This window comes from Cimex lectularius, unplaced genomic scaffold, assembly GCF_000648675.2.
Source record: "Cimex lectularius strain Harlan isolate CLEC.00 unplaced genomic scaffold, Clec_2.1 scaffold362, whole genome shotgun sequence".
Taxonomy (NCBI): Eukaryota; Metazoa; Arthropoda; class Insecta; order Hemiptera; family Cimicidae; genus Cimex; species Cimex lectularius.
Genome location: NW_019392914.1, coordinates 24,365 through 38,528, shown reverse-complemented (window position 1 = coordinate 38,528; position 14,164 = coordinate 24,365). Strand labels below are relative to the sequence as shown.

The 14,164-nt window shown below is 36.6% G+C and overlaps 1 protein-coding gene across 1 annotated transcript in view; it reads left to right on the top strand.

Moving 5' to 3' along the window:
• LOC106672040 (metabotropic glutamate receptor 3-like) overlaps positions 1–8,869 on the top strand; it is a 134,311-nt gene extending 125,442 nt beyond the window's left edge. The window contains exon 3 of the mRNA XM_024229290.1: positions 8,610–8,869. Within this exon, the coding sequence (XP_024085058.1) occupies positions 8,610–8,845 (236 nt within the window). The 3' untranslated portion in view covers positions 8,846–8,869. The remainder of the gene's footprint in view (positions 1–8,609) is intronic.
• The last annotated feature ends 5,295 nt before the right edge of the window (positions 8,870–14,164 follow it).

Sequence of the window (14,164 nt, the reverse complement as noted above, 5' to 3'; positions counted from 1 at the left end):
TTTCAATTGCGGCCACCGGTCCCCTTAGGCGTCAGAAAAAGTCCAGAGGCGACGGTGGGGATCGAACCCACGACCGCGGGATCTACTAGCCGAGAGTCTGACGCTTTAATCACTTCGCTACCGCGGACCCCCAATGCCAGTATTGCCAACGACTGTAACTTTTTTTCATTTAACTAAATTTTTTGATTTAACAATCAATACAACTATATTGAACTCATAAAACAATCATAAATATGTCTATTGATGGACAATTTTAAATGTTTTTACGGGCGATCTCAACTTTCCTTGAAGATCGACTCAGTCCCAATATTGCCAAGGACTGTAACTTTCTTTTATTCGATTGGATTAACAATATATTGAATACTGTAACCTTATCCTGGAGGTCTTCCTCTCATTGTCAATGAGTTCTCTCGTATTTTTTAAAAATTAATAAGGCCGTTTTACATTGAACTTCAACCAGTCGATACTTTTAATACAGGGAACAATATACTGCAGCAGGGAGTTTTCTTTACTAACACCTTTTCGACATAATGACAAGTGTTCTCATCCGTGATAAATACTTTTGTGTATCCTATAACAAATTTTTTAGTTTTATAGTAGTAAAATATTTGCGTAAATCATTAAATTCACTCATTTCGCTTGACCAATTAATATATTACGATTAATTAAGGTTTTTAGTTGAGATAAAATGTAAAAAAGGAGGGAAAATTTAAAAGGTGGGGTTGAGATGGGAAGTTGGTGTCCGAGTGGATCGAGGTCACGATAGTCCGTGGTAGAGCAGCGGCGTATCTAGCCGAAGATCGTGGGTTCGAATCCCGCTCGTGCCATTGACTTTTTTATCTCAACTAAAAACCTTTGCGTAAATGTACAAATTTCTTATCTAATCAGTTTTGATGTATTGTGTATTTTTGGTTGTAGTCATTATCTAACAGGCATATGATTAGTAACGTTACTAACTTATCTCTTTGTTTAAATAATTTTTCTTTTTCTAATTTTATTTTTTCTCTGTTTATTATTGTATATGTAAATTAAGCAGTTTTTTTATAGTGCATATATTACATTAGTTGTTTTCAACTTTTATTGGTTTATCATAGTATGAAATATTATTTTATTTGTCGATTTCAATTTTACTTTGTATCTTTTGAAGAAATGAGGAAATATGTTATATGTTTTGTATTTCATAAAAAACGACAGTTTAAAAATTATAATATTTAGCCTTATTTTGAAATCACAATGTCAACTTGTCAATACAAAGCCTTTTTGGACTCTCCAATATCTGTGCTTCATGAATAGATCAAATGAATAGTAGACTTAACTGCTATTTTGCGTTGGCGACAAAGTGGCTTCTGACCCGGATTAAGACAGTATTCAAGTTAATTAACCGAGAAGAGCTGTCAGAATATTGGCTCATCTTTCCCTCAGTTTACCAACGCCTACCTTGGCTGCCATGCCGTACACCGTTTCCTGGGCATCCTATTTAATTAACGCGACAACCTTCACTGATATATTAACTTTTTGAGAGTTGAATTTCATCTTGTTTTGTCGGGTTTGAGCCTGCCCAGGTGGAAAATATTTAAAACATCGTACCTTTCGCCCTTGGATGATTTTAATGAAAATAAAAAATAAAATTTAAAATTGTTAGATAATTTTTCTGAATGCTCGAAAATTCTCTTGCAAATTTCCTTTCACATTTATAAATATGCAAAGAAAAATTCTTAGCCAATTTTACAATCCAAGGAATTCATTCAATTTGTTTAAAATCTAGCGAATGGACAAACAGCGAAAAAAGACGGACCAGATGAAAATCCGAACTCACTCAAGTTCAAAAGTAGGCCACAGGCAAACTCTAATCATCCAAAATAATTGCTTTTCTATATTATTATTATGTGATAATTTTCTTCTTAAAAAATGAGTAAACCAGTCATCTTTTACTTCTTGCGGAACTGTGGGACTCGGCGTCGTGCAACCAACTTCACGCTGGTCATATGCATACAAGCAAAGACCGTAAGAAAATTATTGTTCATACAAACAGCATGGTGGCAATCAGATCAATAAGGAATCAGAAGAACTATGGACAGTTATGCAAAGATATCAGAGTTCAAGCCAAGCAACTGATGGAAGCTGGAAAACAATTGGCTTTGCTTTGGGTAAAAGCACATGTCGGAATCCAAGGCAACGAAGAAGCAAACCGACTGGTCAAAGAAGCTGCTCATGACATTCAAATACCAATAGAGTATATTAAATACCCTTCATCACTGTTAAAAAAATGCCTTTCGAAATCTTGAATGGAGATAGTCCACCAAAGGGGAAGAGACGAGAATGTTTTTTAAAAGGTACAAGACAAGAGCGGATTGACACTCATTATAACGGAAAAGCTGACCGAGACTCTCACTGGACATGGGCCCAACATGAAATATTTGCGTAGAATTGGATTGACAACATCACCGGCGTGCGTTTGCGGCAGTCAGGTTCAGGACGTGGATCATCCCTTATTCCACTGCCCAGTGCTGGATGCAAAGAGATCAAATTTGATACTACACCTCCTGCTCGAGGCTGTCTTCTATATGTGACCTTCGTGAAGCTTGCGTATGGACAGCGTAAAACCCCCCGGCCTCATGGGAGACGTTGCGACCGGACGGCAGCGTGTAAGCGTTGAGGACGCGATGATCATGTTGAATAGTCCCTCGAATGCGTAATTAAGCGGATGGAAGCGGGTAGTGAAGCGGTGTCTCTGTCTCGAGTATGCTTTGCATTGTTGTTCGTATGACCGGCGTGGTACCCACCGGGGAAGCGAAGGATCGGACCACCTCGGCTGAGCCTATGGCGTCCCTCGAATGCGGGTGACAGGTGTAGGCTGAGCTCGATTAGAGACTTTACCGGTGTGGTTAGGGCGGTGCTCATTTAGGGTGTGGTATGCAATTCCACTTTAAACTGGAAAGTTTCTACGCTGGGGAAGCCCCTATACTCAGGGAGATAGAGTGGCCTCTATCTAGGGAGTACGCGGAGGGGGGGACAGGGTGATGTATTTCGGCCTGTTAGCCCTTCGCGTGCGGCATACGAGGTTGTCTCGGCCCTTAGGGGCTGGGGCGCTTCTACACCAATGCTGCGGCGGTAACCCAATTCCGTCGTATGCGGAGGTGCGTCAGCTCTCATCTTGAGAATCAAAACGTCCGATAAGGCCAAAAGGCCAGGTGCGGACGCTAAAGATCCTCTTATCTTGTTGACGATGAGTACTCGGGAACTACATCTCATGCTCGTTGAGGAAGCGATGATTGTGCTGGCTAGTTCCTCGAATGCGTGAGTAGTGGGGGATGGGAACGGGTAATGAATCGGTTGCTCCTACTCGAATATGATTTGCACGTAGGTGAGGCTGAGATTGATTGGAGGCTTTTACCATAGTTAGTCTCCTCTAGGGGGTGGTTAGCAATTCCACTTTAAACGAAACCGCGGCCGCTGCGGATCCGGAAGTTTCTGCGCTAGGGAAGCCCCAATACTCTGGGAGATAGAATGGCCTTCTCTATCTAGGGAGCGCGCGGGAGACCGGGCTGATGTATTTCAGCTTAGGTAGCAGAAAACCCGCGCGCGGCATACGACCCGATGCACAATGCGGGCCCAACCACTCTGACTGGACAAGCGGGGAGCGAGGTTGTCTTGGCCCTTCGGGGCTGAGCTGCCTCTACACCAATGCTGCGGCTGTAACACCATTCTGTCGTATGCGGAGGTGCGTCAGTTCTCATCTTGAGAATTAAAACGTCCGATAAGGCCGAATAGGCTAAGTGCGGATGTTAAAGATCCTCATTATCCTTTATAGGATGACCGAGTATGCGGAAACTCACTACACCTCTTGCTGAATGGATCGTACTGGCCGTGTACTCGAAGAAACCTCCTCAGTGCAAACATTGTAACTGTGTTTGAACAATTCGTTCAAAATTGTAACTTGCGGGAAATGAACAATATAATGTCATAATAAATATTAAATTAAATTTCATAAAAATATATAGGTAAATGTCAATAATGTAACTGTATCTAAATTACATGTAATGTAGTAGTGGTTCATGTAGAATATGAATGACTAAATAAATTTAAAAAAATTACCCTTGTAGACTTAATTAACAAAGATTGTTTGGCCTCCAACTTGTTTCGTATTCGAGATAACAAGAAAAGTTTGTCCGGATTTTTGTTTTCATTTAGGTTTTTATGCCTCTTAATACCAAAAGAATATTGCATCAGTTCATAAAGCAAAAGTGTCTTGATCAGTTCACTAGTTCACTGGAAATTATAAAATATATCTTCATAATGGCTTCAAAACCCACAATTCGTGCTTATAGGATGAATTTATGCTCGGTAATAAGGCGATGGAGCCAGCTTTTTAAATTTGCACTACGTTTGGTGTTGTTACAATAAATGAGCGAACTGCCCAAAAGTTGTTCCAACAGTTACCTTCTGAGAATAAGGTCATCGAACATAAACCAATATCTGATAAACCTTTAGTCTTGACTGTTTTGAATGAAAACGATTTAAGCGAAGTTATAGAACTTGATTCGAGTTAAAGATGTTGCCAGACGGTTCAACATAAGCAATGAAACCATTCGCTCTAGTTTACGACTTGTGGCGATGTGGAAGCTGAGCAAATCGGTTATAAAGTGACCGATAGTAGTAAGCTTCAGGTTAAAAACATTTCCTTTCCGTCACTTTCACGGCAAAAAGTAACGTTTTTGACCGGATTGTCACATGCGACGTAAAATGGATTCTGTACTACAGTACTGGTTACTACCAACGAATGACCCTGTCGCATTGACGCGAAAACCGAATTTTCATCAACAAAATATCTTATGATTGGTGGAGTACTTTTTTAAAAAATTTGAATCACTTTTAAGCAGTGCACTTACTTGCTGTTTCCTCACCAAACGTAGTGCACATTTTACGTTATGCTCCAGCCACCAGAACCGAACATACAATAAGCCTACATTAAATATAAGATTTTAAGCTGTATGCCGGTCCCCTCTTAGCATAGGAATATTTGCTCAGATAAGTTAATAGTTGTATGGATTGTTCAAAACATGTTGGAAATAAAGCCGGGTTACTCATTCGGTAGGGAGCAAGGAGACGTTTCCTACTCCATGGAAGTCAAAGGAACTCTAGAGATGAAGAGTCTGTCAACTAAATACGAAAGTCGAGGGGTTGTTTGTGTAGGAAGATTGTCGCAGACACAGTCCAACTAGCCGTGGGATACCGTACATTTTGGATGTGTGAAGTACACTCTTCGCCGGATGTCCAGAGCATTCAAGCACAGTCAGTCTAGCAGTCAACAAAAGGACTTAGCCAGATGTAGAAGAACTGGGAACTCTGGGGAAAAAGCTACCTTAGATTTAGGGTAATATCTCTTGTCAATAAGCTCATCCTTAGAGTAGAGATGATCAATTTGTCTTGGTTGTTTGACTTCACGTTTATTTTGTACAATATTAAGACGGGCCGGTGTAATGTAAATAATTACGAGTATATTTCTCGGATTTATTGTAATTTTGGAACTCTACCTTCTTCTACACAAAAAGTAGTTAAGCCCGTTCGCTGAATGTCCTAAGCACACAGAGAGAGCGTCGGCGCTCGATTACAAAGCTATGAAAAAGGAAATATTTATAATTTACAGTGAACGGTTTGAGACACTTTTTCTTTATGAACTGCATTATCGTTTTAATATATACGTCTTTAATATATACGGTTTACATAAACAACTAAGCCTCTTATGTAAATAAAAACTTAGATTAAAGGTACTAAAACAATAACAAATGAAAAAACGGCACAGACTCTTTTGGTTACCCGGTAGAAACAAGTTGCAGGCGAACAAATCATTGTAACAAACTCAGTCGAATTTATTTAAAGTGAAATTATTTTGTAATAAGTTTAATCCGATTGTTCACCTGAATTAGCTAATTAACTAGTGAAAATAAGTATAATTTTCTCTCCTATTGAACATTGTGGCAAAACAAACGGCTTAATAATCAGATTTCAGCTTCAAAGTATAAATGCAGGGAATATTAATCGAAATATTATCAATTTGGAACAAAGGTAAATGGTTTGTAATTATTATTAAACATCGGTTATTGATTTAATAGCGAGAATTATTAAATTCACTAGTTTTCGTGGTCCGCTTTACCAAATAACATCTTTCAATTAATTAATCTTTATTTAAGGTCTTGGTTGAGATAAAAAAGTCAGTGTCACGAGCGGGATTCGAACCTACGACCTTCGGCTTGATACGCCGCTGCTCTACCACTTGAGCTATATTGACTTCGATCCACTCGGACAATAACTTCCCATCTCAACCTCATCTTTTGAATTTTCCCTCCTTTTATCTTTCCCTATTTTTATCTCAACCAATACCTTAATACAGATTAATTAATTGAAAGATGTTATTTGGTAAAGGGACCACGAAAACTTAAAAAAATGTTTATAAGTTATATCATATCTGCAATGGAGACAGGAAAGCTGGATTACTCACGGATTGGAAAGACCAGTGAGTGAAGAGTGGAATTCGCCATTACATTTTATTGAAAACTTAATATATTAAGATCACGATGATCTTCATTCACGCACCATGATCCAGATCGTACTCCATTCAGTGGAGTTTGGAGAAGGTGATGTAATGGTCTGGTCTGGAATTTACACTGGAGGATGAACTGGAATCCATATAGTTGAAGGCAGTCCGTTATGTGCGAGAAATTCTCCAAGAATACATCCCTCAAACCAGGAATCTCATTGGTTGGGATTTTCGATTTCTGATGACAATGACCTCAAGGAGTCAGAGTTGTTTATCAATTTTTAGAAAACCTGGGAATTTTTCCATCTGCCCCTTCTCACATTGTCTCCAGACCTTAATACCACTGAGCCCATGTGGGATATGATACTGAGAAGGAACCTTCTATCAACATCTCCAACCAGTTGACCTGCAACAACTGAGTTGCAGCGATTCAACATCTATGGAGTGAAATTCCTTATGGAATTAGTGACTTTACTATCAGGTACATAGCGGTTTTAACTAAAGTACAATATATTTAAGTACAATATACACAGTATTAATTGTTTAAAAATATTATTGTGTCCAATAAAAAAAATTATGGAATTAAACCTTTTTGTTTTGTTATTTTTCCAAATCTGTTAATTAAATTTTCCTTCAGTAAAAAAATAATAATTTCTAAAAACATTTAATGCACTTTATAATCAAATTAAAAGAAAAATGCTACAAAATTGGCAATATACCTATTCATTTTGGAGCAGTTTATGTTGAAAGTAAATACGACGGAAGCAAAAGAAACATATAGTCGTTTTGGGTGCAAAACGAGTACTTTGTAGGTTGGAAGCATTCAGAAGCAAAATGAATAATGTTTCTTGTACGGAGGCAAAATTAGGTACTAAAACCTGCGTAGAACAGGGAAGAAAAACGGAGTGGTGCTGAGGGTGGAGCAAATAAAATTTTAAGAATACCAAAAACCATCGCGATTTAAAAAAAAATGCGAAAAATTTATGGAAGAAATCACGACTTTTAACAGTCAATATAATTTTCTCTTTCAAATTTGTAAAAAGGCCAAAGGAGAAATTTCAGTAATTTTTTATACATGATCATATAATTTTTCTTGCCCTTTGTTTTTTATAGTCTAATACTAAGGTACAAATAGCAGGAAGGCGGAACCTGCTGAAATTTGTGGATAGAATTTGAAACAGTTAAGTGAAAAGTTGGCAGCCACCTAGTTCTGAGTCTGTTACCTTTTACTGTAAATAACGGTCTTGCTTGGAGCGAAAACGTTTCGACCTGACACAGTTCCTGAGATAGAATGTTTAGGATATTGCCCTGACCCATTCCAGTCCTTTTGAAGGAATTAAAAGGACGGTACGTGCCGCCTTTGCACCCTTTCGTTTAATTGCTTTCGTTTCAAATTCTCTTTAGCCGCGCGTGCGAAAGGTGCTGACGTTCGCAATAGCTATCCTCCATTAACAAATAAGATTCGAAAAATTTTAACACTAAAGTCTCTTGGTAGATAAACTGTACACTTTTTTCTACATTTAAATTGGCTTTTCCTTATTTCTTATTCCTCTCACTGTCTTTTCACCGTCTATCTGTTTATGTGACTGTCCCCCCTCAGTCTCTATCCCTCTCTCCTCTCTCTCTTTCTCTCTCTCTCTCTCTCTCTCTCTCTCTCTCTCTCTCTCTCACACACACACACACAATATATATATCGCTCGCTTTCACTTTCTTTCTCTCACTACCTTCTCTCTGACTGTCCGCCGCCTGTCTCTCTTTCTTTCTCTCACTACCTTTTCTTTGTCTGTCTGCCTGTCCCTCTCTCACTCACTCTCTCTCTCTCTCTCTCGACTTTTTCTCACTCACTCACTCTTTCTTTCCCTCTCTCTCACTTCTCACTGTCTTTTCTTTGTTGATTTGATTTCTAAAAAGGTTTTCTGACCCCTGGGTTACGGAAACCCGTTACGGAACATAAAATTCAAGTTATGCTTACATATAATGTCACTACCTACTAGATGGCAATACACAATTATACTCTTATCTCAATTTAATCCTAATTGACGATAATACGAATTTTTGTTTTTTTTTGTAGGTTCTATAAGCAACATTGACGACGGGGAATACAGTTGCAATAAGACACAGGTGAAAAAAGTGATATCCGGGGTCGTCGGAGCCGCATCCAGCGTCACATCCATTCAAGTTGCAAATCTCCTCAGACTCTTTAGAATACCGCAGGTATGTTTTTCTTATTTAAAATTGATTAAATGGCCGGTAATTGGCACTCGGTCATGTGTGTTTAAGACAACGGTTTGTTATTTTTTCTACTAACGATTTTATGGGTCAACCAAGCATTCCTATTCCTAATGCATCGAGAGATTCCAATCAAAAATTTTAAGTAAAATTGTTAATACTCATTTTTATGTATCAACCCTCACTCTACACCGAGACTTCAATATTCCCTTTGTTTGTGTAGAAACGAAAACCTTTAAAAAAATCCGTCAATTTCATTCCACTCATCCCGATTCATCCGTCACCTCAGTTCCATTACCATCTAAGATTATCCTCCCCGCCGCATCAAACTGGGTGAGTTCCCTCACATCATTCTCATGATAATGGTTTCATTCTTTCAATATTTTTACTGTTTTGATTGCTTTACCGAATAAAAACAATAAAATTTAATGGTTTATAAAATTCTTTTTTTTTGGCTTTGCGTTTGGGCATCNCTAATTAAAAATATTAAATAAAATATAATAAATACATCGTCGACTTAAACGCCGATGGCTACGTGATGCCCTAAATAGCGACGAATAAAATTGAAAAGTGATTAATTAAATATTTTTTATTATAAAATGCTTGCCACTGAGTGAGTTCTTCTCACATGCTTTTCGTGTCAATCGTTTCCGTTTTAATGCAATTTTACTGATTTAATTGTTTTGTGAATGTAAAAGTCAATAAAAATAAAAAACGTTCACTACCGTTGGTTCAGATGAGCTGTTGCTCTTTTAGTGACTTTTTAATGCTCTGCCTTTTTGTCTTACGTAATAAGTAAAACACTCAAACACTAATTATTTAATTTTTGAACATTAGGTTGGGGCATCAGTGGGCGCAACGGTTTAGGCGTTGACATTGCACTTATCACTGCAAGGTAAAGGTTCCGGGTTCGAATCCGGCGGTCCTGCATTCGAACCCAACATATTTACAAATGAGCTTTTTTTTTTAAAAACACCCGACCCTGAGTGTTCATATGACTCTGATATAAATTTTATTGGTGTGAATAACTTGCCTGGTAGGAGACTAACCATTGATATGAATAATACAGGCTTATGTTTAATCTTTCAATTAATTAAGGTTTTTATCTGAGATAAAAAAGTCAATGTCACGAGCGGGATTCGAACCCACGACCTTCGGCTAGAACGCCGCTACTCTACCACTTGAGCTATCGTGACTCCACTCGGACACTAACTTCCCATCTCAACCTCACCTTTTGAATTTCCTTCCTTTTTGCAATTTTTCAAAGGTCGTGTTATCTATTTGATTCTCGGCGGCAAATGAAATGGCCACTGAGAGGTTTAGTGAAATACTTCATTTAACTTATTAAATTCACTAGTTTTCATGGTCCGCATGACTAATTAATTGAAAAATATTAATTGGTCAAGCGGACCACGAAAACTAGTGAACTTATGTTTAATACTTGTTGATGAGAATGAGGTCCTTACATCTTATAAAAAGTAAAAGAATTCTACTGCTAGTGACTATTACGGCATGAGTACTAACTTCTTTAAAAGTGTTGCGACCCACTTAATTACGCTGCTAACCCATGCAATTAATCTATGTCTTTCTGAATGTTATTTCCCGAATGTTTTAAAGCAGTGTATTGTCACACCAATTTATAAAGGCAGTGGTAGTAAAAATGAGCCAAATAATTATAGATCTATAACCCTCGTATCAATACCCTCAAATGTTTTTGAGTCTTTGTATCATGACAGACTGCTCCATTTTGTAAACTAAAATTGGCATTGGTTCTGTCGATATGCTAGCCAACTTTTGGAAAAAATCAACATGTGCAAATTGTGAACACTGATCTCAGTGAATCTTTTGACACAGTGAATCATTCTCTGATTTTTTAATGCTCTGCCTTTTTGTCTTATGTAATAAGTAAAACACTTAAACACTAATTTTTCAACATTAGGTTGGGGCATCAGTGGGCGCAACGGTTTAGGCGTTGACACTGCACTTACCACTGTAAGGTAAAGGTTCCGGGTTCGAATCCGGCGGTCCTGCATTCAAACCCAACATATTTACAAATGAGCTTTTTTTTTTTTTTAAAAAAAACCCGACCCTGAGTGTTGATATGACTCTGCGAACTCTTGTAAAAAAAAAGAAAAACTTCATTTTTCCGTGAAAAAATAGAATTTTACATCTCAATCAAACTTTCGACTTCTTGAACGACATAAAATAGTGAAACAGATATGTTTTCAAGTTACAGCAGATAAAAATAACATTGAGAAATTGTAGAGCCTCTAAAAGAGAAGGAAAGATGGACAAGTAGTTACATACGAAATTTATACCATATGAGTTTACATACATAAAAGGACGGCGAGGTCGAACTAATAGATGGGTCTTGAGGGCGTAAGGAAAATTTCACCTGACAGGAAGGAAAGTGTTCATTCTAGGAAATGATGTTCTACGAGACAGACCTGAGATACTTAGACGCTGACTTACGAGGCTTTGGGTCGTTATGACCCCAGTGGATTAAAGGTCTTAAGCCTCTAAAAGCTTCTACCGGCAAATGAGGGAATCTGGTAATATCAATAATTTTAAATTGCAGTCATCAAATAAAATACTCTAGCATTACTAACACTTTCATTAAATCCTTTTGAAATATATACGAGATAAAACCGAGATTTATAATTAACAGTTAAATTTAGAGCCTGGAAAACAAAAATAAAAAATGGTTAAAATAACGTTTCAGAAGAAGGTCAGATTGTTACTATTTATACACCGATCAGTTCAAACTTAAAGGCGGGGGGGAGGTAAACTGCTGAGGGATCAAATTTCAGGGGTTAGGTTCGGTTTATGCTAGTTAATGTTAAGACGTTCAATTTCAACTATGATCAAAGCTGATAGTTACTTCCCTATTTTACCATATTCAAACGGGCCTAGTGTTCCAAAGAACGGATCAGTGAACTATTAATAATACCGGACTTAGTTTGAATCTGATTTGCTATACTTATTTTGTAAAGTTAAATTACTTTCATTTAATTATGTTAAATTACGATTTAGTTAATTTTTTAAGAAATCAGATCGGGAAAATATAAATGAAATATACATGAGCATACAAAAAGTTGAAATAAAAAAAAGTTGGTTAATTTTGTGAACTGATTTTCTAAAAAATAGTATGTTTTATTTGAATTGTATTTATTTATAGCCTTCAAAAATGTTTGATCATAGCAGATACTACTCTGTATTTTCGTTAGGATCTTTTATTATTTATGAAATAACTTCTTCCCAGTTACTTTCCAAAAGGTAAAACGGTTCAATAAAAAAAAATAAAAAAAAATAACTTGCTTTGGATGTATTGTTTAAATGGAATAAGCTTCAACTTCTACTCTAACTGCAGAATTCTAATATCAGTGTAAAAATTAACAAATTAATAAAAAAGCTAGACAACAAATCTGTTAGTCATGAAAGGCGGCAATCTAATTATGCCAAACTCTTGGAAACTGACAACTATTCAATAGAACGTTGGAAAATACTTCAAAATATTAAATTTTATTAGTGTGAATAACTTGTCCGATAGGAGACTAACCATTGATATGAATAAAAAAAAGCTTATGTTTAATGCTTGTTGATGAGAATGTGGTCCTGACATCTTATAAAAAGTAAAAGAATTATATTGCTAGTGACTATTACGGCATGAGTACTAACTTCTTAAAAAGTGTTGCGACCCACTTAATTACGCTGCTAACCCATGCAATTAATCTATGTCTTTCTGAAGGTTATTTCCCGAATGTTCTAAAGCAGTGTATTGTCACACCAATTTATAAAGGCAGTGGTAGTAAAAATGAGCCAAATAATTGTAGATCTATCTCGTACCAATTATTCAGAAATCGTGAGATTTGGTCTGGTGTGATGTAGGCTTCAGAAAAACATTTTCTTTATCGTGCCAATGTTTTGATCTTTATTGAGATCATCTTCAGGGCCTGGGATTTACGAACATTGTTTAAATTTAACAAATACTTGTACGATGTGGAAAAACGTGAATTTATACAATGCAAAATATATTTTTTATATTCAATCAAAGTATTTCTANTGTGTGTGTGTGTGTAAATAATGTACATGAAAATAATACTAGAGCGAAAAATAAGTTGCCTTATCTATTCTGTACAAAGACTAAAATTAGTCATAGTTTAGAATTTGTTGGAGTCAAGCTATTTAATAAACGAACTGTACATATAACAACATTACCTACATGGGTCTTTAAAAACAGAGTTTGCAAATGGCTACAGAACAACCCATTTTACACTCTGAATGAATTTTTTAACGCAGACGTTGAACCAATGTAAAACAATAAAATGTAGATGTAATAAAATGTAAAATATGACATATTAAAACAAAATGTAAATCTTGTTCACGAATAAAATTATTCATATTCGGAATGTTCTGATTATGATAAAACATCTTACCTATTTCATTTGTAATTTGCTTGTCGAATATTGAAAAAAAGTAATATTATGACTATTAAAACAGGACGATCAAAGATAATCATGACTGAGAAAAATAGAAGCAAATTCTAGTTGATTTCAAAAAGAAACCAAACCCCAGCTATTATGTTATGGGATGGTTAAGGGAGGTATTTTGCATGTGTGGCCCAGAGTACGTTTAACCCACCAAGTTGATTTACTTCGTAGTATGTACACTTATTTTCATTCTATGGCAGAAGGGTACCATTTTTTGAAAAGCCAAATTCAAATTCTTTGTGGCTTTGTCCGCGTAAAGAGATTTCCGCGTAAAGGCCCAAACTGCAGTGTGGCTTATATAGCGGAGAGAGGGCTCTTAAGTATAAAGAAAAAAGTGTTGGCCCTAGTAGAGACCATTTGGCTATCCGGACAACATATTTGAAAGAAGAAATAGCTTTATTAAGAAAAACACGAATGGATGTGCGACTAGAAAAACAAAATCATTGGGACATAAATAACCTCAGGGAGTGTTTTGACACCAAAAAATCAATAAAAATCTTTTATGAACAATTACATATAACTATTTGTAGCAATATCCAATAAGTTGAAACAGAAAGATTTTGCTATGAGAATATTATTTTAAAAGTCAACTATAAATCATCATTTTTCAGATGGTTAAATGACAAAACATTTCCGATTGACTAATCCAGCAGATATAGGTCTTTCTCACCTCCTTTCAAATCACATAGAGAGATTTCAAAATCCTTTTCCTGTGTATCAGAACAAATCAACGTTGATAAATCCGTGATAGTATGTTTCCATTGACCCAACGAAAGAGAGGTGACAAAGCTCAAATACTAGTGGATTTCTGGTTTTTTCGTCCCCGCAGAGGGTTTAAAAGATGTGTCAGATTAGGACGATTCGGTGAAAGATTAAGAGGTCGACGATTTCGGCCGAACGAGCACGC